This window comes from Gobius niger (genome assembly GCF_951799975.1).
Source record: "Gobius niger genome assembly, chromosome: 24".
NCBI classification, from domain to species: Eukaryota; Metazoa; Chordata; class Actinopteri; order Gobiiformes; family Gobiidae; genus Gobius; species Gobius niger.
The window spans coordinates 431677-455184 of NC_136875.1; the positions used below are offsets into that span (position 1 = coordinate 431677).

At 48.3% G+C, this 23508-nt stretch overlaps 2 protein-coding genes across 2 annotated transcripts in view; one reads left to right on the forward strand and one right to left on the reverse strand.

The window, feature by feature from the left end:
• lyar (Ly1 antibody reactive homolog (mouse)) overlaps positions 1 to 8763 on the reverse strand; it is a gene marked incomplete at its 3' end in the record, with an annotated part of 30090 nt that extends 21327 nt beyond the window's left edge. Inside the window, exons 1-5 of the mRNA XM_079582113.1 lie at positions 8500 to 8763; positions 6890 to 7004; positions 5958 to 6065; positions 5165 to 5248; positions 4800 to 5064 (exon numbers count right to left, since the gene is read on the reverse strand). Coding sequence (XP_079438239.1) covers positions 4800 to 5064; positions 5165 to 5248; positions 5958 to 6065; positions 6890 to 7004; positions 8500 to 8621 — 694 coding nt within the window. The 5' untranslated portion in view covers positions 8622 to 8763. The remainder of the gene's footprint in view (positions 1 to 4799; positions 5065 to 5164; positions 5249 to 5957; positions 6066 to 6889; positions 7005 to 8499) is intronic.
• Positions 8764 to 9124: 361 nt separating this feature from the next.
• zbtb49 (zinc finger and BTB domain containing 49) lies at positions 9125 to 22089 on the forward strand. Its single transcript, XM_079582269.1, has 10 exons — positions 9125 to 9257; positions 12882 to 13030; positions 13637 to 14654; positions 18230 to 18461; positions 18727 to 18773; positions 19056 to 19129; positions 19200 to 19282; positions 19349 to 19510; positions 21409 to 21994; positions 22061 to 22089. The coding sequence occupies exons 2-9, from the start codon at positions 12882 to 12884 to the stop codon at positions 21957 to 21959; spliced, it is 2316 nt and encodes a 771-aa protein (XP_079438395.1). The 5' UTR covers positions 9125 to 9257; the 3' UTR covers positions 21960 to 21994; positions 22061 to 22089.
• Positions 22090 to 23508: the final 1419 nt, after the last annotated feature.

The following is a 23508-nucleotide window of genomic DNA, read 5'->3' on the forward strand; positions in this document are numbered from 1 at the left end:
CCAAAGTGACTCTAAGGTAACCTGAAGTAGTTACAGCCTTCACTATTGAACCTTCTAAGCAACCTTTCGCCGCAATAGCTTTTTGTTGCCGTGAAACATTGCGCCCTAAAGAAGTTAAAACTTTGCCCCACACTACAGGTAGATTTGCGCGCCCAATGCCTTCAAAGCCCATAGGTTAACTAGCTACCCAAAATAAATTGACGCCAAGCAATTTCACTGTTGTGGGTGGTGAAGTCCACGAGCATCTGCTCCTCCAGGTGCCGGCCTGACGCCCTACCTACCAGCGAACATCAAGCCGACATGGGGGGAATATGTAGCAATGAACCTCTTTTGGACCGAAATCTGTGGTTTGCTCCAAACTCCTAATCAACTTAGGAGCCCAGACGACTCCCCCACCAACAGGTCAACAGCCCCCCCCTGGAGTGACTGTTGCCAGATAACAAAGACCTGATTTAAAAGATCAAAAGGGGATGGGGTTTTTATTGACACTCTACAGATGTGAAATTCCTGTGCAGAGGGGACTGTGAATTACGACCCCTTCGCAGCAGCCAGGAAGGTCAAACAAAATCCAATCGTCAGTGATTTTCCGTTCAAGGAACACTGATCACACCAGAAAACTATGGATGTTTAATTATTAGTTCTTACATGACCAATCGCCAAAGTCCTACCAGGCTGAAAACCCTCGAGAAGAAAGAAGTCCACTGAAGGTCTGATTTTACTAGACCAGAGACTCTAACTCTTTTCATGTCTAGGTAAACCCGGGACGTGAAACAGAAGGAGTGCTGCAACCACATTGTGCTGCTAACTTTTCATTGTGTGACATGTGTATTTTCATCTGGATGTCAATATGTGAAGTGTTGTTACTTTATATCGCTGTCTTACATTCCTACATTTTTAACAAGTTGGTGAAGAACCTACCTAGGAGGTAACAGTAAAACACGCCCCCCAGGACCGCCCATTTCCTCCGGGGATAAAAGCCAAAATCAATAGTGACCACGCTCTCTCTGATCCTCAACTGATCCTCAACTTTTCTTTTGTTTGCGTGTTGCTTTACGCTACGCCAAGCAACTAGCTTATTTTCAGACCCACGTGGTCCTGTAATTTTCCGAAACTTCGCGTTTCTTTCTTTTCACTTATATTTTTCCCTTTTGTTTATTTTAAGCTTATATATACGTATTTGTTTAAGTCGAACCTTTACTTTTGGGAGCAAGTCCTATACGTAAACAGAGACTCCACGTACTAAATCGTGATTTTTGTAACGTCGTTTTTGATCACCAATTTTTGCAATTGCAACACTCGAGTCAAAGCTCCCTTTTTGGGTTCTCATCCGAAGAACCACATCAGCCAAAAGTTGCCCTCACTGCCACACCAGCGCGCGCTCAAACCACGCGCACGCGCCGGGCCTGCACGAACCACGCCAGGGAGACGCCGTGCCTGACGGGCGAGTCAAATCCACCAGGGAGAAGCCTCCGGAGACCCTTCGGCGAGGACAAGACAGCGCACCTGGCTCAACTCGGGCGCTGAATCCAGGCCTACGACCCCGGACCCCCGGACCCCCGGACCCGCGGCCTCATAAACGCTGGTATCGACTCTCCGGGCCCGACTGCAGGTGAAATTTCGCTTTTCCCACAAGCTGTGAAAGTGCTTTGGCTACGTCAAGATAAAAGCTAAACTCAGTGTTGCAAACAACCCCCTTTTGAATTTTATTGCGTTATTTCGTTTTATAGCCCCTTAGCTCTCGACCAGGGCAAAACCTTATTAATATCTAGTTAGACCAAGATAAGAAGGCGCTTCACCAATCTGTTAAATCATTCTAATGTCTGTTTATGAATTACATCTGAATAACGTGATGATTTAAGATTTGCTGTGTGTCCTTGAATAAATATGCAACGATAAGGTTTGGGTCATAGTGTATTTGTACTTTGGTTTCAGCAGTAGTTAAAGGAGTCAAGAACTTAACTAACTTCAGATTAATTAATCAATCAAATCATGAACTTCTCGGCTGTAAAAGCCTACATTGCTTGAAAATTCCAAGCTGGTGCCCCCTTTAATTCTGAACTAACACTTTATAATAAATTAGATAGAGTTTAGTCGTAATAAATTTATTCCCAAACAATCTCCTTATCCGTTACCTCGTAACAACGTAAGTGTAATTAATATACACGCTACACTCGTGTCTTGTTTTCTGCGTGGGATTGCGCCCAACATCGGTCCCGCGGTCACCTGTTTGGGATCTGCCTGTAGTTCTCCATGCACTATCCCGTCCTCCTTTTGAGCCTTTGGCGCAAGCGGAGCTCAAGTGGCTGTCTTGTAAGACTGCCTTTTTGTTGGCTATTGTCTCTGCTAAAAGGGTTGGTGAGTTACATGCTCGTTCTGTTAGTCCCTCTTGTCTCAGGTGGAGTCCGCATGGCACTGGTGTTACCTTGTGGCCGAACACTGCATTTGTACCTCAGGTGTTGTCCGGCTCTCATTGTAACCAACCATTGCAGTTGGTGCGGTTCTGGTCTTCTGGAGTGGCTGGGGTTGAGTCTGGTTGTTTGTGCCCTGTGAGGGCTCTGGACTACTGCGGGTTTAAGATGCTCGGACCAACTATTTGTGTGTTATGGAGGTCCTCAGTTGTGTCGCCCTCTGTCTAAACAATGTCTCTCCCATTGGATAGTGGATGTCATCTGTCATTCCTACGAGGTGGGGGGGTCAAGGGCTACCTCGAGCACGTTCACCTGGATTCCTCGTGACGTAGCTGGTACTAGTCATTCCGTGCTTAAAGCACCGCCTCTGGCGGTCAGGAGGGATGATATAGAACGAAAGCTACGAATGCAACTACGGTTCTATGAATCCCGGATGACCACCAGAGCCTCTCTGTCACTTAGAATCCTTGCGTTTTCCCGAGAAGATTCTTTAGGAACAGAGGCTCGGATGACGGGGAATATATTACCTCCGGGGCGTCATCCAGGGTCACAGGTGTGACTCATTTGGTATTAACTACTCGAACTACGTGTGCGCAAACAAAACATTCATTGCTTACAGCACCGCCTCTGGCGGTCATCTGGGATTCATAGAACAATAGTTACATACGTAACTTTCGTTTGCTCTATTCATTTGTAGGGGAATAGAAATACACTGTGTTCCAAATTATTATGCAAATGACATTTTTCTAAGATTTTCTAAATTGTCAACTCAAATGAGAGTCAGCATAATTTTTAAGTCTTTAACTGGTAGAGGATCATTTAAATGTGGTGGAAAAAATTTCCTAGTGATAACAGTATTTTTTTCAAAAATAAATATAGTAAAAACCTCAAAATCCACTGTTCCAAATTATTATGCAACTCATCGTTTCAATACATTTTAAAGCTTGTAATTAACTGAAAATGGTCATTTGTTGTATTTGTAGCATTAGGAGGTATATTTACTGAAATCAGAAGCTATTTCAATCAAAAAAATATGAACAGGTCAAGTTATATTTCACCATAGGAGCCCTTGTGTGATAGCAGCTTTAAAATGCTTAAATCCATTAAAATTGTAAGTTTTTGGACAGTTTCTGCTTGGATTTGTTTGCAGGATGTTAGAATAGCCTCCCAGAGCTGCTGTTTGGATGAAAACTGCCTCCCACCCTCATAGAAGTTTTTTTTGTTGAGGCTCCAAAGGTTCTCAACAGGGTTGATGTCAGGGGAGGAGGGGGTCCACATCATGAGTTTCTCTCCTCTTTTGCCCATAGCAGCCAGTGATGCAGAGGTTTTCTTTACAGCAGGACACGGTGCGTTGTCATGCATGAAGAGGATGTCGTTAGGGAAAGCACGACTCTTCTTTTTGTAGCATAGAAGACAGTTGTCAGTCAGAAACTCCACATATTTTTCAAAGGTCATTTTCACACCTTCAAGGAGCCTAAAAGGGCCGACCAGCTCTCTCACCATGATTCTGACCCAAAACATGACTCCGCCCCCTCCTTACTGACGTCACAGCCTTGTTGGGACATTGTGGTCATTCACCAACCATTCACTACACCATTGAGTTGACCATCCAGGGTTACACGGCCTCATCAGAGAACAAGACTGTTTGAAAATGAGTCCTCATGTATTTCTGAGCCACTGCAGCCGTTTCTGTTCATCAGCTTCAATTAACCGTTTAGGGGAGGCCGGATAGAAGGTTTATGCACAACTGCAGCCTCTGGAGGGTCCTACTCCTTGATGTTTGGGGGACTCCAGAGGCACCAGCAGCTTCAAATACCTGTATGCTGCTTTGTGGCATCTGTTCTCCTAATCTGATGTGTTTTTTTTTGGCAGAAACCGTCCATATTGTGCCCTTATCTGCACAAACCGGAGTGTGTCTGAATCATCCACAAATCTCTTATCAGTACGATGATTACACTTAATCTTTCATGAAATATCGAAGGTTTTCATACCTAGACCAAGGCATTCAACTATTTCACGCTTTTCATCAGCAGAAAGACCCTTTTTCTTTCCCATATTGCTTAAAAATGATGATCTGCATAATAAAGTGGAACACCCTTTTTCAGTAGTTTTTCCCTTAACTGGGCTTAACCCGACAACTAATCATCCCAGGTCTCTGAGATTTATGTCAGTGATTCATAGAGCCTGAGACACGATACCATCCATGAGTTTCATTATTATTATTATTTTTTTTACCTTTTTGACACAAAACTCCAATTTGCATAATAATTTGGAACGCAGTGTATAAACAGGTCCTGGATTCGACTTAACAAAATGGCTAAAGGCAGTTCTAACGTCTGCGCACAGTTAAACAGGTTAATCTGGGAAACTATAGTGGGATTTATGACTCACTCTTTGCCTTTTTGCCATTGCTGCCATTCTGTTCCTCTCTGTGCTTCCTCTTCCTCCGCACCACGGGGTCCTGCAGGTCCAACCCCTGGTCCTGGGTCTGGTCCGAGGCAGGGTTCTGGGAGGTCTTAAGTCCATTCTTTAGCCTTCGTGCCTCTTTGCGTTCGCGTTTGTTCAGCTTCTTCTGCTCATAGCTCTCGCCTTCTTCAACTGTGGCGGCTGCTTGAGAGGGGACGGCAGCTTTAGAGGGTGTGGAGTCTTCTTGTGGCTGAGAAACAAAACGGGAGTACTACTGTTTACTCTGGCCATTGTTGGACTCTTAGGATGATGAAGGTGAAACTGGTTAAGGGGGAGCAGTGGGGACTTACCAGTGCCGTCTCGGCTGAGAGGATGTTCCACACTTGTTGGTGTAAACTACAGTTAGAGATTTTCAGACTGTTCTTCATCCAGTTCTGAAACACAGAAAGTCCAGTCACTTTAACAGAAACAAGTTTGTGAGAGAACACTTGCTATGAGTTCCCTCCACTGCAAAGTACCCTCAATGAGGAAAGTGAAGATTTTCCCTGAAGAAGAGGGACACAACTAGTATACAAACTAGCGCTGCAAACGGAGCTCCTGCCTGTTGTGTGTGCAATATTTATTTAGCTACGTTTGATAAGTCAATGGAGAAGAAATATAAGAAACAGAAGATGTGTTCGCCATATGATTGTAATAGTCGACATGTTTCAGTTGTTTCAGTTTCATGTTGTTTTGTTTAATTTTCGCACTTTGCTCAACTCAGCTACCAACTCGCTTACCATTGCGTCTAAACACAAGATGGCGTCTAAACACAGATCATATAGTTTGCATCCAGTCTATGGTTACATGATAGCTCTGGACCAGACTTGCGGCCAAGGGAGTGACTTCCTGCCGAGGGGCCTTTTAAGGGGGAGATGGGCACTACCTCTTGCTCCCTAAAGTATTGGGGCACCCTAACCCCTCGCGGGAATGCGCAAAATCTAGGGGAAGGGCTCAAATCTAGGGCTCGGGTTTGAATTGGGACAGGGCAAGAGAGGGAGGACAAAGAGGGGGAGGACAGAGAGAAGGAGAAGAGAGAGAGAAACTGGTAAAAGATACAAAAAAACGAGAAAAAAAACAACAACAAATAAACTGGAAACTTACCTCAAACTTGGATTTCTTGCGCGGGACGTTGTCATACGTCGCCACCTGCTGGAGGACGTTCTGCAGACTGGTGCTCACTCCAGGTTTGGACAGAGCATCCTGGATTTTCTACAACACAAACCATCCATTATTTCATCAGGAAAAAAGTCTCTGCTAGGTCTGAACAGAACCTTATCATTGTCATGGGCAGCTGTGGCTAAAATAGTAGCTTACCACCGTGTGTGGAGGGAATAAATAATGACTACAAGCCTGCGTCACAAGTGTCTGCTATACTGTAAAGTGCAATACAAGTGTAAGCCGTTTTTATTTTTTAGGCTACAGTCCTGTTGGAAATTTATTTTAAAATCACAGCTCATTGTTATTAATCTATTGAAAATGTTTGGTCAATGGTATTTTCCTGTTTACAATATATGCGGCCTGCACCGTGGGAGCTGAATTTCGGCCCACAACCCAAAATGAGTTCGACACCCCTGTCATGGAGGATTCAAACAGAGAAAGAGTGGGACCGTGTGCTGCAGTCTGTGGAATATAGGTATTATTTACTGACTTTGTCCTAATGCTGTAAGATTGAGACTGCAGTTGGTCCCAACATGCTCAAATAAATACATTAAAAATAAAATAATGAGGCAAAATATTTTAGTGTAGTTATTGAAAAAAATGTAGCGGTACAAACGCACGTGTATTATAAATTCATATAATACACGTTCTAGCAGTGGCCCATGGGCGTTTGGTCTTGGTTTGCATGCAATTTGAGGACATTTGCACTGATCGTTTCAGAGATTTTGATGGTTAGAGTGAAGTCGCTCATTGGTTTGCGTTGGTGCCCCTTCAGCGACATGGCGGCTGGTGTCACTGAAGAAAACGGCATCACTTTGAAGGTCAGTCCGACCGTGAGGATGTGTGTGTTATACACGCATGTATGAAAATCGCACCTGGAGCCAGAGCTGCTGCTTCACGTCGCCTTTGTTGGCCTTGGCCTCGAAGGCTCTGCCGCCGTATTTCTGGTCCTCGCTGATGCAGCGCACATGGTTCTTGTAGTCGTTTCCCCTGAGACCCAGATGAAGAGTTACAGGCATTAAAGGACATTATAGTCTGCTCTCAGCAGCAGAGGAGACACTGCAGCGGGTCAGTGTCTCCCGAAGGCAGCTCTGTCACATAGACACAATGAAAAACACAAAAGTGCTAATGTATCATCACATTCAGGGCAGACTTATTAAAAAATGTTTTTTTCAAAAGCCAGGACATGCAGACCAACTGGACATAGACAGGTGTTCCACTGGAGCTGAACTTGTGGAGACTGAGAACAGAACTGCAGATGGAACTTTTCCTAAACCTTTGTCCCAAATCATTGTCTTCCTGGAGAGCTAAAATAAAGTTGATTTATTTGCAGATACACACACGCTATAACCTGTAAGGACTGAGAGTATTCCCTTGTAGTGTGCCTGTATATGTTATGACTGTGTGTGGTTATTGTAGTCTATTTTATGAACATAAAGAGATCGAGGAATTATGTTTTGTAGCTTCTGTTGTGGATGTGATGGTGATGACTTAACGATTATTTGTATTGCATATATTGCACTTTGTAATTCTGATTTTGTCCCCTGGGACTACAGACTGAAATTAGCTTGAAAAAGCTACAGTCTGGTACAAGCATGTGCTGTGTGCGCCATGTCGGAGGCTTACGAATTACGCTATGTTAATTATAGGTCAAACTGTACTTTCTTTTAACCGTGTATTTGATTGCAGAATATGATGGCAAAAACACAGTTTGACAGTGTGGCTTATAAAAACAGACTTGGTGAAACAGAACAATCACGATATGATAATATAATGAAGTTGCAGTTACTTGGGGGCATTGGCCCTTATGAAACTGATAGTTTGAACAGTGATGTGTCAATATTACCACCTGTAACTTACATTGGCATTGTGAATTACTTACTGTGGTCACATGGCAAGTACACAAAGGAAGAAATGAAAAACTACAAAGGTCGTAATGTCTATAACCAGTTCATAAATGGTTGGGTTTGTGACAGATTAGGAAGCCGCTGCATTCTGTAGCTAATTTGTGAATGTTTTTGAATAGTTATTTAAGTACAAAGCAAAGTTTGTTTATATGTTTATATATTGCTTGTTCATGTTTTTATTGTCATGGGATATAGCATCACCTTGGCATGGTATGACTTCAGAATCATGTGCTGTAGATAGTAGATAGATAGATAGTAGGTAGTCATATTAATGTCTCTATTCATGTGGGTAGGTAGTCATATTAATGTCACTGTTCAGCACATATATAGGCTACATACAGGCTGTAATGGGACAGGCAGGAGCCTGCTAACACCCATCACTGTGAACTGGGAAGGCCTCCAACAGGCGGGATGTATCTCTTGTGACGTCACGCGTCCTATTATCTCAAATTGAGTTGAGTGTCTCATCAGAGTGAGCTCCTCTGAGCCACAAACTCAGGCAGGACTCCCTTTAATTCGTTTGTTTGCTGAGGACCATTCCCCCCCACTGCCCGGACTGAAATGACAGAAAGGTTTACCAGAAGTCTTTTCCGCAGTCTATGCAGGACAGAACCTCACAGCGTCTGCACAGCGACACGTGCTTCTCCACCTGCGCCTTCTTCAGGGACTCTCCACAGGCGCAGCACGTGAAGAACACCATGGCAAGATATAACGTGGCAAACCTTCAAAACACGGGGAAAACACGTTCAAAAAGCGATTCGACTAAGCTAAGGCCCGAGCACTTCCCACGGCCGCAGACACAGACGCTCTGCTGAGCCAAACAGCAAGAACCACCGAAACTTTTCAAAACACACGTGACGTGAGCCCGCACAGCCGGGGTCCGGGTGGGAACTCCACACAAGAGACGTTCCGGCCCCCGGCATCCATTCCCTGTGAACGTGTCAGAAGTATTTTTTAATCACTTTCTACATAGGCGCGTGTTTATATCATTCATTATGCAGGTCTATGAAGTAAATATAATTTATCCAGGAATGTTTAAAGCCCGCCACGAACCGCGAACGTCGAGCCAAAATACGAAGAGCACCGGAAGTGGCTTGTTGTGACCCACCATCCAAATAAAACCGACAGATTTGCCCCAAAAGCTGAGGATACGAGGGGTTTTCTCGGAGACAGGCTGGAGAAACTGGGGGAACACCAACCACTTGTGCTTTAGCAGCTACTCAGGTCTGCCCCCTGTGCCTAAGGGTGTCCCTAAAAGCAGTAAGTCCCCGAAATCTGTCCTAAAACCCCGCGTCCGCGAGGAGCCACTTTCGCCTGAGCGGTCTCTCCGTCAGCGGTGAGTGAAGACAGGGCTTTATTTACAAGAGTTTGAAAACATCATGATCAGCGGAACATGGAGCCACAGACAGGAACAATGTCAACTTTGATGACATGAAGGCCTGCATTGAAGTGTTTCTTTTGCTTTTTTAGCCCAAAATTACCCATTAAGGTCACAAAATATTCTAATGTGGAGAGTTAGGACACAATATTGTACATTTAAGGTCCGTGTATTTTTGCTAAATCAAACATTGAGTTTTTCATATTGTTTACTGTTGCAATATAAAAAATCCTGACTTTTTTTTGTCAATTTAAGACATTCACTTGTTAACAGACACTGCAAACAAAGAAAATACAACAATTAACCTTTAGTGATTCCTTTTCTGTGTCAACTCGAATACCCGGAAGTGAAACTGTCTGGGTACTGTCTATCTATTACTGGGTTGCAGGTTCTAGAATGTGATGATAATAATAATAATAATAATAATAATAATAATATTAATGCATTGGTTTTATATAGCGCTTTTCTGGACACTCAAAGACGCTTTACATTGCATTATTCATTCACTCCATACTCGGTGGTGGTAAGCTACTATTGTAGCCACAGCTGCCCTGGACTAGACTGACAGAAGCGAGGCAACCAGTCTGCGCCATCGGCCCCTCCGACCACCACCAACCACTCACTCACTACATTCGCTAGGCTTCCTGGTGTTACCAAACGGTCTCCCATCCAAGTACCGACCAGGCCCTTCCCTGCTGCTGAGCTTCCAAGGTCTGACGGGATTGGGCAGAGCAAAGGCGGTATGATGTCACAGGACCCGGGGGAGCAGGAGCCAGTGTTGCCTATAGATGGTTTTCCGTTCCCATGATCCTTTGCGCCGCGCCGCATTTTGTGTGGCCTTCGACAATGTTTATGCACGACTCGCATGCTCATTTAATGAATAATTGTGTCTACTACGGCCGTTCTGTAGTCGCTAATGTGTTTTTTCACTCACAATGAGCCATGTGATGTGTAGGCTAACATGATCATCGTGATGTACACATGCACGGTAATCATAACAGTAAAACACGTAGGCCTGAGCGTGCACTTAAACTTGTCCATCGAACCAAACAAACAGCCGTCATGTGAGCGGTTAAACAATGAGGAATGGCTGTATTTATAACGTGTATCAGCGCCAATCTGTGCTGCGTTTACCTCCTGATGAACCAAGAGAGTAACAGCGGCCGACTCGCTCTCGCCTCCACGGCCTTCTCCTCACACTCTCCCCGACCGACTCACGCTCTTCCCCGGCCTTCTCCTCACACTCTCCCCGACCGCCTCACGCTCTTCCCCGGCCTTCTCCTCACACTCTCCCCGACCGCCTCACGCTCTTCCACGGCCTTCTCCTCACACTCTCCCCGACCGACTCACGCTCTTCCCCGGCCTTCTCCTCACACTCTCCCCGACCGCCTCACGCTCTTCCACGGCCTTCTCCTCACACTCTCCCCGACCGACTCACACTCTCCCCGACCGACTCACGCTCTTCCCCGGCCTTCTCCTCACACTCTCCCCGACCGACTCACGCTTTTCCCCGACCTTCTCCTCACACTCTCCCCGACCGACTCACGCTCTTCCCCAGCCTTCTCCTCACACTCTCCCCGACCGACTCACGCTCTTCCCCGACCTTCTCCTCACACTCTCCCCGACCGACTCACGCTCTTCCCCGGCCTTCTCCTCACACTCTCTCCGACCGACTCACGCTTTTCCCCGACCTTCTCCTCACACTCTCCCCGACCGCCTCGCTCTCGCCTCCACGGCCTTCTCCTCACACTCTCCCCGACCGACTCACGCTCTTCCCCGGCCTTCTCCTCACACTCTCCCCGACCGACTCACGCTTTTCCCCGACCTTCTCCTCACACTCTCCCCGACCGACTCACGCTCTTCCCCAGCCTTCTCCTCACACTCTCCCCGACCGACTCACACTCTCCCCGACCGACTCACGCTCTTCCCCGGCCTTCTCCTCACACTCTCCCCGACCGACTCACGCTTTTCCCCGACCTTCTCCTCACACTCTCCCCGACCGACTCACGCTCTTCCCCGACCTTCTCCTCACACTCTCCCCGACCGACTCACGCTCTTCCCCGGCCTTCTCCTCACACTCTCCCCGACCGCCTCACGCTCTTCCACGGCCTTCTCCTCACACTCTCCCCGACCGACTCACACTCTCCCCGACCGACTCACGCTTTTCCCCGACCTTCTCCTCACACTCTCCCCGACCGACTCACGCTCTTCCCCAGCCTTCTCCTCACACTCTCCCCGACCGACTCACGCTCTTCCCCGACCTTCTCCTCACACTCTCCCCGACCGACTCACGCTCTTCCCCGGCCTTCTCCTCACACTCTCTCCGACCGACTCACGCTTTTCCCCGACCTTCTCCTCACACTCTCCCCGACCGCCTCGCTCTCGCCTCCACGGCCTTCTCCTCACACTCTCCCCGACCGACTCACGCTCTTCCCCGGCCTTCTCCTCACACTCTCCCCGACCGACTCACGCTTTTCCCCGACCTTCTCCTCACACTCTCCCCGACCGACTCACGCTCTTCCCCAGCCTTCTCCTCACACTCTCCCCGACCGACTCACACTCTCCCCGACCGACTCACGCTCTTCCCCGACCGACTCACGCTCTTCCCCGACCTTCTCCTCACACTCTCCCCGACCGACTCACGCTCTTCCCCAGCCTTCTCCTCACACTCTCCCCGACCGACTCACGCTCTTCCCCGACCTTCTCCTCACACTCTCCCCGACCGACTCACGCTCTTCCCCGGCCTTCTCCTCACACTCTCTCCGACCGACTCACGCTTTTCCCCGACCTTCTCCTCACACTCTCCCCGACCGCCTCGCTCTCGCCTCCACGGCCTTCTCCTCACACTCTCCCCGACCGACTCACGCTCTTCCCCGGCCTTCTCCTCACACTCTCCCCGACCGACTCACGCTTTTCCCCGACCTTCTCCTCACACTCTCCCCGACCGACTCACGCTCTTCCCCAGCCTTCTCCTCACACTCTCCCCGACCGACTCACACTCTCCCCGACCGACTCACGCTCTTCCCCGGCCTTCTCCTCACACTCTCCCCGACCGACTCACGCTTTTCCCCGACCTTCTCCTCACACTCTCCCCGACCGACTCACGCTCTTCCCCGACCTTCTCCTCACACTCTCCCCGACCGACTCACGCTCTTCCCCGGCCTTCTCCTCACACTCTCCCCGACCGCCTCGCTCTCGCCGGGTCTCACTTTACGGGGACGGCCTGGGCTTCCTCTGTGATTTGTCCAGTCTCATCTCTCTGTTAGCTGCTAACTGTACCTGGTTTGCGTTTGGCAGCAGCATGAAATAATACAAGTCTATACCGTCGCCGCAGATGTGAGCCGTCGCAACAGCGCTTCTGTCAGTCTCCCCCAGGGGAAACTGAAGCTACAAACGTAACTTCCCACCAAAGAGAATGGAGTGAATGTTTAATTGTGCTACTATTGTATTTAACTACAAACAAACTGAACAGGAAATCTCTCCAACAGAAAATAAAGGAATACGAAAGATTGGGAGGGCATCTGACATACAGGGATATCCATATGTTAATAATAATAATGTACATATGTGTGTGTGTGACAGATGGATCCTCAGACTCACAGTGGCTACCTCCTGCAGCAGCTGCAGGAGCAGAGGATCCAGGGTTTGCTGTGTGACTGCACTCTCGTCGTCAAAGGCGTCTGTTTCAAAGCTCACAAGAACGTCCTGGCGGCGTTCAGCGCCTTCTTCAGGTCAGAGCCTCTGCACCGGCTCCTCTGTCGCATCATCCTCTGTATACTCCTCCTCCGCAATAACCTCATCCTCTTCCTCCTCTGCATCCTCTTGTGCACATGTGTTCATTTCAGTTACGAAGAAAGTTTCCGATGTGAAAGAGAGATGGATTTGTGGCAGTGAAAGGTTTTGTGGTAGTAAATATTTTGTGGTTGTAAGTACATTTCAGTGCAGTGTAAGGTAAAAAAAAAAAAAAAGATCCAAAAGAGCATTGAAGAGATAACTAGGAGGCATCCATATTGTTCCGCTTTATCCGGGGCCGAGTTGCAGAGGCAGCAGTCTGAGCAGAGATGCCCAGACTTCCCGATCCAGGCATACCTCCTCCAGCTGTTCTGGACCGAGACTGATGAACGTTCATATTGAACGTTCACGTCAGCTCTACAGTGTGCTTACGTGTAGTAATCCATAATGTATATAAGCATTTGATGGTCGTGTTTGTCATGCATGTCTCTGTTCCAGAAGAGTGACGTGTTTATTGTTTGCTGTGATGACTTGTTGCTGAGTGTTTGTAGTAGTAAGTATATAGAGGTAGTATATGTATATATATTTTGTATTTGTCTCTGCAGGTCTCTGTTTCAGCGGCAGAAGAGTGACGTGTTTAACCTGCTGATCCAGGATGTCAGTGGCATCGGTCAGCTGCTCGACTACATGTACACGTCTCGCCTGGACGTGAACGCGGAGAATGTTCTTGCACTGCTGGACGTGGCGCAGTGTCTGCAGATGCCCGTGGTGCAGGGCCTGTGCCAGTCCTTCCTCAAACCTGCAGGGGGCGCTCTGAGCTCCGAACACGACTGCCCCCTCCCTCACGGCGGCGACATGTCTGAGCCGCCCAGGGCGCTTAGCGAGTTCTACCAGAACCCGCCGCACAAAGCCCTCGCTCAGAGCGGGGCCCCGCCTCCGCACGGGGTCCCACCTCCGCACGGGGCCCCACCTCCGCACGGGGCCCCACCTCCGCACGGGGCCCCACCTCCGCACGGGGCCCCACCTCCGCACGGGTACAAGCTGCGCAACTACTACAGCCGCCAGTACTTCAGAGAGATCCATGAAGAACAGAGTATGAAACAACACACTGCAACCAACCAGCCCCCCCCGGCCAACCAGCTCCCTGTGTCCAACCAACTCCCTGTGGTGAGCCAGGCTCCCGCGACCAACCAGCCCCTCTCAACCAACCAGCTCCTCGCGGCCAACCAACTCCCTGCGGCCAACCAGCCCCTTACAAACAGCCAGTACCCCGCTGTGAGCCAGGCTCCCGTGACCAACCAGCTCCCCACAGTGAGCCAGGCCCCCGCAACAAATCCAGGCCTAAACCTGCCCAACCCGACAACAAACACTCTCTGTATAACCAATCCAGGACTCAATCCAAACCCCATGGTCGACCCGGCATGTAACGCCCCTGCCCAGCCCTCTGCACCTGTCCCGCCCCTCGCTGGCCCAGCCCGCCCCTCTCTGTCAGACGACCTCTGCCCTTCAGAGCTGAGCCGAGCGGTGCGTCCTAAAAAGACGGTGTACTTGAAGAAGTACAACTACCTGCGCTCTCACAAGACGGAGGAGTCAGCGCTCTGTCCCACCCTCGTCACAACACAGGTAAACAGCCAACACTCACCGCTATAGCCCACACTCACCACAACACAGGTAACAACAGTGTTGGGAAGAATACTTAATTGGATTTAGTTACTGAATACTGAATGTATTTTGTAACGTATTCTGTTACTTTGTATAATCAGAGTACTGTAGCCTGAATACTTTACAATACTTTCACATTGATTGTCATTATATTTTAGCCTGGCTAACACCAGACTAAAATCACAAGTGATATTTAGTCTGGGGACACCAATTTATTTTCTGGTAGGAGAGGTGTGGTTTACAATCGTCCATAGCCGTTCATTGGGCGATACGAATGTCTATCATGCGTCTGCACGAGGCCACAGCCAATCGTATCATCGTATCCGATGACGTCTGACGTACCTGCTGTAAACTTTTGAGCTAAACTATTTAGAACACGACCTAAAGCTTGATCAAAGACTAGCCTCGCATCTGCTTTTTTTTTAAAATCCGTAAATAAACTACAAGCTTCCGTATATCGAATAGCTCGTCATCATCTTGCCGTCCCTCCTCGTTCTGTGATTGGTCCCAAATCCATGCAAAACTTTGGGCCATGGTCCCCAGGCTGCTGTGCAGTTCCAGATGATTGGAGCGCTCACAGCAGTCTGACGTTAGCCAGGTTAATTATATTTATGTATAAATACATAAATATATATATATATATGTGAGCTGTTTGTTTGTTTGTTTGTTTGTTTGTTTGTTTGTTTGTTTGTTTGAATTGCTTGAGTGAGGTTTATCACTTACGTATCAATCTTATTTTATTTATTGTTAGGCCTTTTCTTCTTCTATGTGCTGTATCTATGAGATGGACGAATGCTTGACTGAGAAGCTGCAAATGAATTGCCCTTCGGGAAGAAATAAGGTCTTCTGAATCTGAATCTGAAATATGACATACAATCATTGGTGGACAGCGTTCAGAGCAGAGCCGGTGCTGGCCCTTCTGGGGCCCTAAGCAAAAATCCACACGGGGGCCCTACAGTAGCGTCCCATGGTTATTCGACAAAGAGTGAATCCATTTATGGTCAAAAACGGTTCCACTGTGCAGTCGTGCAGGACAGAAGTGGAACATACAGACCTCAATTCAGGCCCTGCCCCCTGTGAGAGAACCACTAACCACTAAGCCACTGTGAGACTGGTATTTAGGACGACTACTAGTCTATTTCCCTCTTTAAAATAGTAAATGGCAAATGGTCCCATTCTCTCACCTCAGGACCCTGACCCACAGTTTGGGAATTCAGAGAATTCTTTCTTCTCCAAAGTATAATTACATGGCTAAAATTCTACTCAAGGACAAATACAGCTGTACAAATGTACTCAAGTACAAGTACAAAATTACTTGAAAACATCTTTGATTAAGTACTAGTTACTTTTAAACACGATTTTAGTCACAGTTTTAGTCACAAGGGCCCTCATTTATACCTGGTGTGGTGCGCTCAAATCCTACACCAAGTCAGGAGGTGGCGCACCTCACTTACCACTAAACAGCGCTGGAAAACACTTTTAAACTGCATGAATTGTATTGCCCCACCGCATATACTGTACTCCTCATTGATTATTTAAACATGACGCGATGCTGGCGTTAATGTTTATGGGCAGACTTGATTCAATGCTGCGCTTCAAACGCAGGCAAAGCCCGGACTAGAGACGCTAGAATCTGGACTGCGGCTGCGGCCATAGAGACACTCGTGCTGTTTTTTACATTTTATTTTTTAACAAAAGACTGTGGATGGCTGCCCCACCTCACATGGTGCGGCCCCTGCTGTGTACCAGAACATCCGGACTCACCTGGGTCTGTGCGAGGCCCTGCTCCGGTCTGGCTGGTTTGAGCATGGAGTCTGTGGACAGTATTCCGTATTCCTTCAGACGGGTTCGTAAGGCCCGGGTCTGCTGACCGCGCGCTCTCCTCTCCTCAGGGGGATGATCGAAGCAATAGGGCTGTCTTTGGTACGGACTTGTTCGTTAGGTTCCGGTCGGCTGTCAGCTCTCCGCGCACCTGTTCCCTCCCGGAGGAAAGCTCTGCTCAGGCCGAAAGACGCGTAGTTCTGCCCCGGCTCCAGCACGAGTCCGCGGAGCTGACAGCTGCTCTCGCTGCTCTCGCTGCTCTCGCTGCTCTCGGTGCTCTCGGTGCTCTCGCTGCTCTCGCTGCTCTCGCTGCTCTCGCTGCTCTCGGTGCTCTCGCTGCTCTCGCTGCTCTCGCTGCTCTCGCTGCTCTCGCTGCTCTCGCTGCTCTCGCTGCTCTCGGTGCTCTCGGTGCTCTCGCTGCTCTCGCTGCTCTCGGTGCTCTCGCTGCTCTCGGTGCTCTCGCTGCTCTCGCTGCTCTCGCTGCTCTCGCTGCTCTCGCTGCTCTCGCTGCTCTCGCTGCTCTCGCTGCTCTCGCTGCTCTCGCTGCAGCGCTATAACCACGCATTCTTCTTTTTACCACACACTAATTTGTGGTAAATGGTCTCAACTTATAGCGCTTTTCCACCTACATTAGGCACTCAAAGTGCTTTACAGCAAGGATCCACTCCCCCATTCATACTCTCATTCATACACCAATGTACGCAGACACTGGGGGCAATGTGGGGGAAGTGTCTTGCCCCAACGACAGTGTGCACTTTTTTATAAATTAATAACCTATTTCTTTTTTCCTTCATAGTTAACAGCCCACACTCACCACAACACAGGTACCAACCCACACTCACCACAACACAGGTACCAACCCACACTCACCACAACACAGGTACCAACCCACACTCACCACAACACAGGTAAACATCCAACACTCACCACAACAGGCTACACTCACCACAACACAGGTAAACATCCAACACTCACCACAACAGGCTACACTCACCACAACACAGGTAAACATCCCACACTCACCACAACAGGCTACACTCACCACAACACAGGTAAACATCCCACACTCACCACAACACAGGTAAACATCCAACACTCACCACAACAGGCTACACTCACCACAACACAGGTAAACATCCAACACTCACCACAACAGGCCACACTCACCACAACACAGGTAAACAACCCACACTCACCACAACACAGGTAAACATCCCACACTCACCACAACAACCCACACTCACCACAACAACCCACACTCACCACAACACAGGTAAACATCCCACACTCACCACAACAGGCCACACTCACCACAACACAGGTAAACAACCCACACTCACCACAACACAGGTAAACAACCCACACTCACCACAACACAGGTAAACATCCCACACTCACCACAACAGGCCACACTCACCACAACACAGGTAAACAACCCACACTCACCACAACACAGGTAAACATCCCACACTCACCACAACAGCCCACACTCACCACAGCACATGTAACAGCCCACACTCACCACAACACAGGTACCAGCCCACACTCACCACAATACGAGCTGTTCCTGTCTTTACTTCCAGACTCTCCGTAAAGCAGAGCGTACTGCGCCGCTATAGGTGCATTAGTATCATTTGAAACTGTTTTATTTTGAAACTGCCCTTTGTCAGTTTGTTTTGGAGCCGTTGCTGCTAACGTTTCTCTCTGTATCACAGGAGCTTGCAGCGCCACCTGCTGCTGAGGCCGAGACGCCGCATGTGGCAGGGACCGAGTCTGGGAATCCAACACATAACCCTGACCCCGAGAATCAAACCGTCGACCCCCCAGACGAGCCAGAGACTGCCCCTGTGCTGCCCTCCACAGGACAGCGGCAGTACTGCTGCTCAGACTGCGGCAAAGTCTTCAAACACCCGAGCAACTTAGAGCTGCACAAGCGCTCGCACTCCGGTAAAATACTGCTCCTACTACTGCTGCTTCTACTGCTTCTACTACTTCTACTACTTCTACTACTACTGCTACTGCTGCTTCTACTGCTTCTACTACTTCTACTACTTCTACTGCTTCTACTGCTTCTACTGCTTCTACTACTTCTACTACTTCTACTACTGCTGCTTCTACTGCTTCTACTACTACTGCAGCTTTATCAAAGTAAGCACCATCTTCAGAATGTCAGAGCTGTTTGACTTAAATATGTTTAAATTCTCCATTTCAGGAGAAAAGCCTTTTCAGTGCAATGTGTGTGGGAGACACTTCTCTCAGGTGAGTCCTGCTCGTGTACCCCCCCCCCCCCCCGCCTCCCCAGGGCTGGTACCGTTAAAAACCGGGAATAAACAGCCATCAAAACTGGTGGGCCTTAGACAGCACTGAACAGAGTTTTCTGTTCAAGCTTAAATAAATGATAATCATTTTTGACATTGATGGTTCTAGATAATGAATCATTGTTCAGACGCTGATATTAAACCTTTGAAAGGGACCCAGCCCTGTCCCTGCATATTTATTCTGTCTTAATCTCCTCCCTCCTTTTGTTGGTGTTTGTTTCAGGCGGGGAACCTGCAGACACATCTGCGCAGACACTCAGGGGAGAAGCCCTACATCTGTGAGCTCTGTGGCAAAGGGTAAATATATGTGTAAAAGTATATGGTTTATTCCATAATATTATGAAACTATGGATTGACTGTAACACAGGTTCACAGCGTCTGGGGACGTGCAGCGGCACAAAGTGGTCCACACGGGAGAGCGGCCACATCTGTGTGACATCTGCGGCAAAGGTTTGACAAAGTGGAAGTGGTTTAGCTGAGGTTCGAGTCTCCAGATGTGCCCGTTTGTGTTTTTAGGTTTTAACAACCTGAGCAATCTGAAGGAGCACAAACGTACGCACTCCACCGAGCTCAGCTTCACGTGTGACCAGTGTGGGAAGTCCTTTAATGCTCCCAGAAAACTGCACAAACACAAGAGTCGCCACGGAGGAGAGAAGCCGCACAGCTGCAGCACATGTGGTGAGAACTCACGACTCTGATTACACCCAACGTCCCCTTAGGGGTCATGAGGTTAGGGGGAATAGGTGAGGGGGTAATGAGGTGAGGGGGAATAGGTGAGGGGGTAATGAGGTTAGGGGGAATAGGTGAGGGGATAGTGAGGTTAGGGGGAATAGGTGAGGGGGTAATGAGGTTAGGGGGAATAGGTGAGGGGATAGTGAGGTTAGGGGGAATAGGTGAGGGGGTAATGAGGTTAGGGGGAATAGGTGAGGGGGTAGTGAGGTTAGGGGGAATAGGTGAGGGGGTAATGAGGTTAGGGGGAATAGGTGAGGTGATAGTGAGGTTAGGGGGAATAGGTGAGGGGGTAATGAGGTTAGGGGGAATAGGTGAGGTGATAGTGAGGTTAGGGGGAATAGGTGAGGGGGTAATGAGGTTAGGGGGAATAGGTGAGGTGATAATGAGAAGGTCTTACCGAGACACAGGAGGCAGAGAGGGCGGAGCCTCTCGCTGCAGCAGCGACCGCTGAGGCTGTGGATCTTTACTGACATGTTACCACTGCTTCTCTGATCACAATAACAACTTGGCAGAGTGCAGTACAACTTTTGGAAATACACTTTTAGAATATAAAGAAGGGCCTTATTTATACGCGGATTGTGATATATGCCAGTGCTGCTCACGGAGCTCCAACTCTGAAAGACAGAAAAGGCTGGGATTTGAATCACTCAGATAGTCTGTTGTTTTCTTAGCTCGCTGTTTGTGCAGTCGGGGTCTTAGGATGAGGCAGCAGGGTTTTTTTCCCTTTTTTTCTTTTATTCTTTTATTTACGGCATACAAAGAATTGAGGAGAACTGAAATAGCCAGGCGGCACAGGCCGACAACATGGAATCATACATGAGGGAAGAAAAAACGAAAACATAGGAAAAAAACAAAATCAAACAGCCAAGCCGGGGTGTCTGCAGGCAACATCAAGTCAAATAGGTGCCGTTCACATTTCAGAATGTGATGATGTCATAAAGAAAGGAGGGCAGGGGCCAAGACAACTCCATGGGAGAAATACAACTTTTGCAAGAAATCTCCAAAACGAAAATTTACATTGAAAATAAATCTGCAGTTCGCCAGTTGCCCTCCATTTCAATGTAAGCTATAGGCTGTTTAGAATGTTGTGATGTCACGTGAACCCAACCTATATATATATATATATATATATATATATATAATTTTAATTCCCAGCAGAACGTTTTCTTCAAATACAGCGTGAGGGAGGTTATGGAGCAGCGTCTCTGAATGGACTGTGCCCTCAGCGCAGTCTCTGCAGGAGTTGGTTCTGCTGGGATCCTTCCTGCTTCTCGCTCAGAGCAACAGCACACTCTGGTGTTCGTGCATGAGCGTGCACGTCTTTGAGCATCACAGATGACAACAGTAATTTTGTCAAAGTACAGAATGAAAGATTTAAACATTTTACACAGCCTATAGTTGATTTCTTATGTTTTATATTATCTTAATCATTTTTGAGGAAAATAAAGAACAAATGAGCTGTTTAAAATGTGCACCAAACTGGATTTCCTCAAAGTGACTTCCCCTCGCTGCTTTCCCTCAACTCTCCTCGTCTGTGCAGCGTTTCTGCACACGGCAGGTACAGACCGAGTGTGGCGGTGCGTAATGTTTCATGTTCAGTTTGATTTCTATAAATAACACTTTTGGCGCAAAACACTTGGTACAGAAGGTTTTGACCTCTCTTGGTCCATATGTGAGCTTCATAAATGAGACTCCTGAAGGCCACGGTCATCTCCACTGTCTTCTGGGCATTTACCCCCAGGTTGCTGTAGCTGCACCAGGACTAAGCAGAACTTAAACTGGCCTTTACAATCATTAACTCCCCCGTTAACGGCTCTGTGTGGTGTGTGAATCTGTGTTCTCAGGGAAGTCGTTTGCCGGCTCCGGGGACCTGCAGCGTCACGTCCGCTCTCACACCGGAGAGAAGCCGTACGTCTGCAGCGAGTGCAGCCGCAGCTTCAGCCGCTCCGCCCTGCTGCGCAGACACCGCATGCTGCACTGCAAAGGCCTCCCCCAGCCCCAGTCACCCCATCACTGCGACGACCAGCCCCTACCGCCACACAACCGTGACGACCAGCCCCAGACTCCGCCCACTGGCCCAGAGACACGCCCAGACTCAGGACTCTCTGTCAGAAAGTCTCCTCCTGGAGTGAAAACAGTTTCCTCCACACGGCCACCTCCTACAGCCCGAGCTGAGCCCACCGCCCCCCCTCACCCTCGTCACAGCCCAGGGCCAGGGCCGCCCGGGCTCCACCCCTTACACCCTCCTCAACAGGAGAGAACCTCCTCTATCCCAGAGAGCACCTCGCTGGAGGAGAGCAGCTCACTAGGGGGCAGGTCTGGAGAAGGGCAGCTCATGTCCAGTGTGAGTTTGTGGGGATTAGCCATGAAAACACTGCAGAACGACACAGACTAGGCACCATTTATGAACCAACACCACACCTGGCCCGGGCCTGGTCCAGTCCTGGTCCAGTCCTGGTCCAGTCCTGGTCCGGTCCTGGTCCAGTCCTGGTCCAGTCCTGGTCCAGTCCTGGGGAGGAATGGGTGCCGTTAAACGATGAAAGTATTTTAGCTTTAGAACCCAGTTTTGCCGCTGTTGGTCCAGTGACAGGTTTAAAGGAAGGGACTTCTTTTTCTAACCCTAACCCTTCTTTTTCTACAAAATGTTTTCCTTATTTTTGCCACAATTTCCCCCAATTTTCCTCCATCTTTGGCCAATTTATTCCCCATTTGTCACACATTTCTTAACATTGGACAGGAACCAAATCATTTAAATTTGCAGATATTTCTGGTTCTAGATGACAAATATTTTCGGTATCAGAAAATGTTTTCATCAGAAAAGATTTTCGCTGCTGAAAGCTTCGACCATTATGGCCTTTTCTGTGCAAAACATGAGCTATTTTTAGATGAAAACAAAGAATGTCAGAAAAGCTTTCCCTCATTTCCGTGAGTAATCTATAATCTATAGCTACTGTTTCACATCCATGTCGTGCCCTGCTCACCTGCAGCGTCTCGCCGCACGTGTGCAATAATAAACTGGATTGTTATTCCTGTGATTCTTGCCGTCTGTTTCATCTCACTAAAAGGTCGTCTTGAATCTTGCCCTTAGGTACAGTATTCCACTGATAACGTGCTTGCGTCTGGTGTGAATGAAACACTTTGATAATCTTGTATTTAGCCTATGCTAACCGGCTAACACCGTGCAGTCCGAGTCAGAGCCGGTGCTGGCCCTTCTGGGGCCCTAAAAATCCACACGGGGCCCTACAGTAGCGTCCCATGGTTATTCAACACAGAGCAAATCCATCTATGGTCAAAAACGGTTCCACTGGTCAGTAGTGCAGGACAGGACGGGAACATAATGTCCTCAGTGTGTGAGGACCACTAACCACTAAGCCACTGTGAGACTGGAATTTAGGACGACTACTAGTCTATTTCCCTTTTTAAAATAGTAAATGGTAAATGGTCCCATTCTCTCACCTCTGGTCCCTGACCCACAGTTTGGGAACCGCTGATTTAAAACTAAAAACCTGCTCCTGACGGTTGTTTCTGTCCGACCACTGAGTATCAGCCTGTGAGTCGCCCAACTCGTTATAGACTGTGCACATTCAGAGAACCAGAGTTACTGTAAGTTACTGTGCTCATGAGAACCGTGTGGATTCAACTCAACAGGCCTCGGACACGGCTTTTTACTCTCGTCTACTCGCCAAACCACTGTCCTGATGCTCCAGACCCACCAGACACAGTAAGAAGAGTTTAAATGAGAGCGTGGCCGGTGCAGCCCAGAGTCTGTGCAGAGAAAACCTGAGAGCAGCGCCCGGGACACGGGGACATGCAGGCGCACATGAGGCGGAGCAGCATTAGAGTGAACCTGCCCCATCATATCACATTTAAATGAAAAATATGTCAATCGTTGGTGCTGTAAAAATCTTCGTTTGTGCTGTTATCGTTTTTGAGATATTGATGAT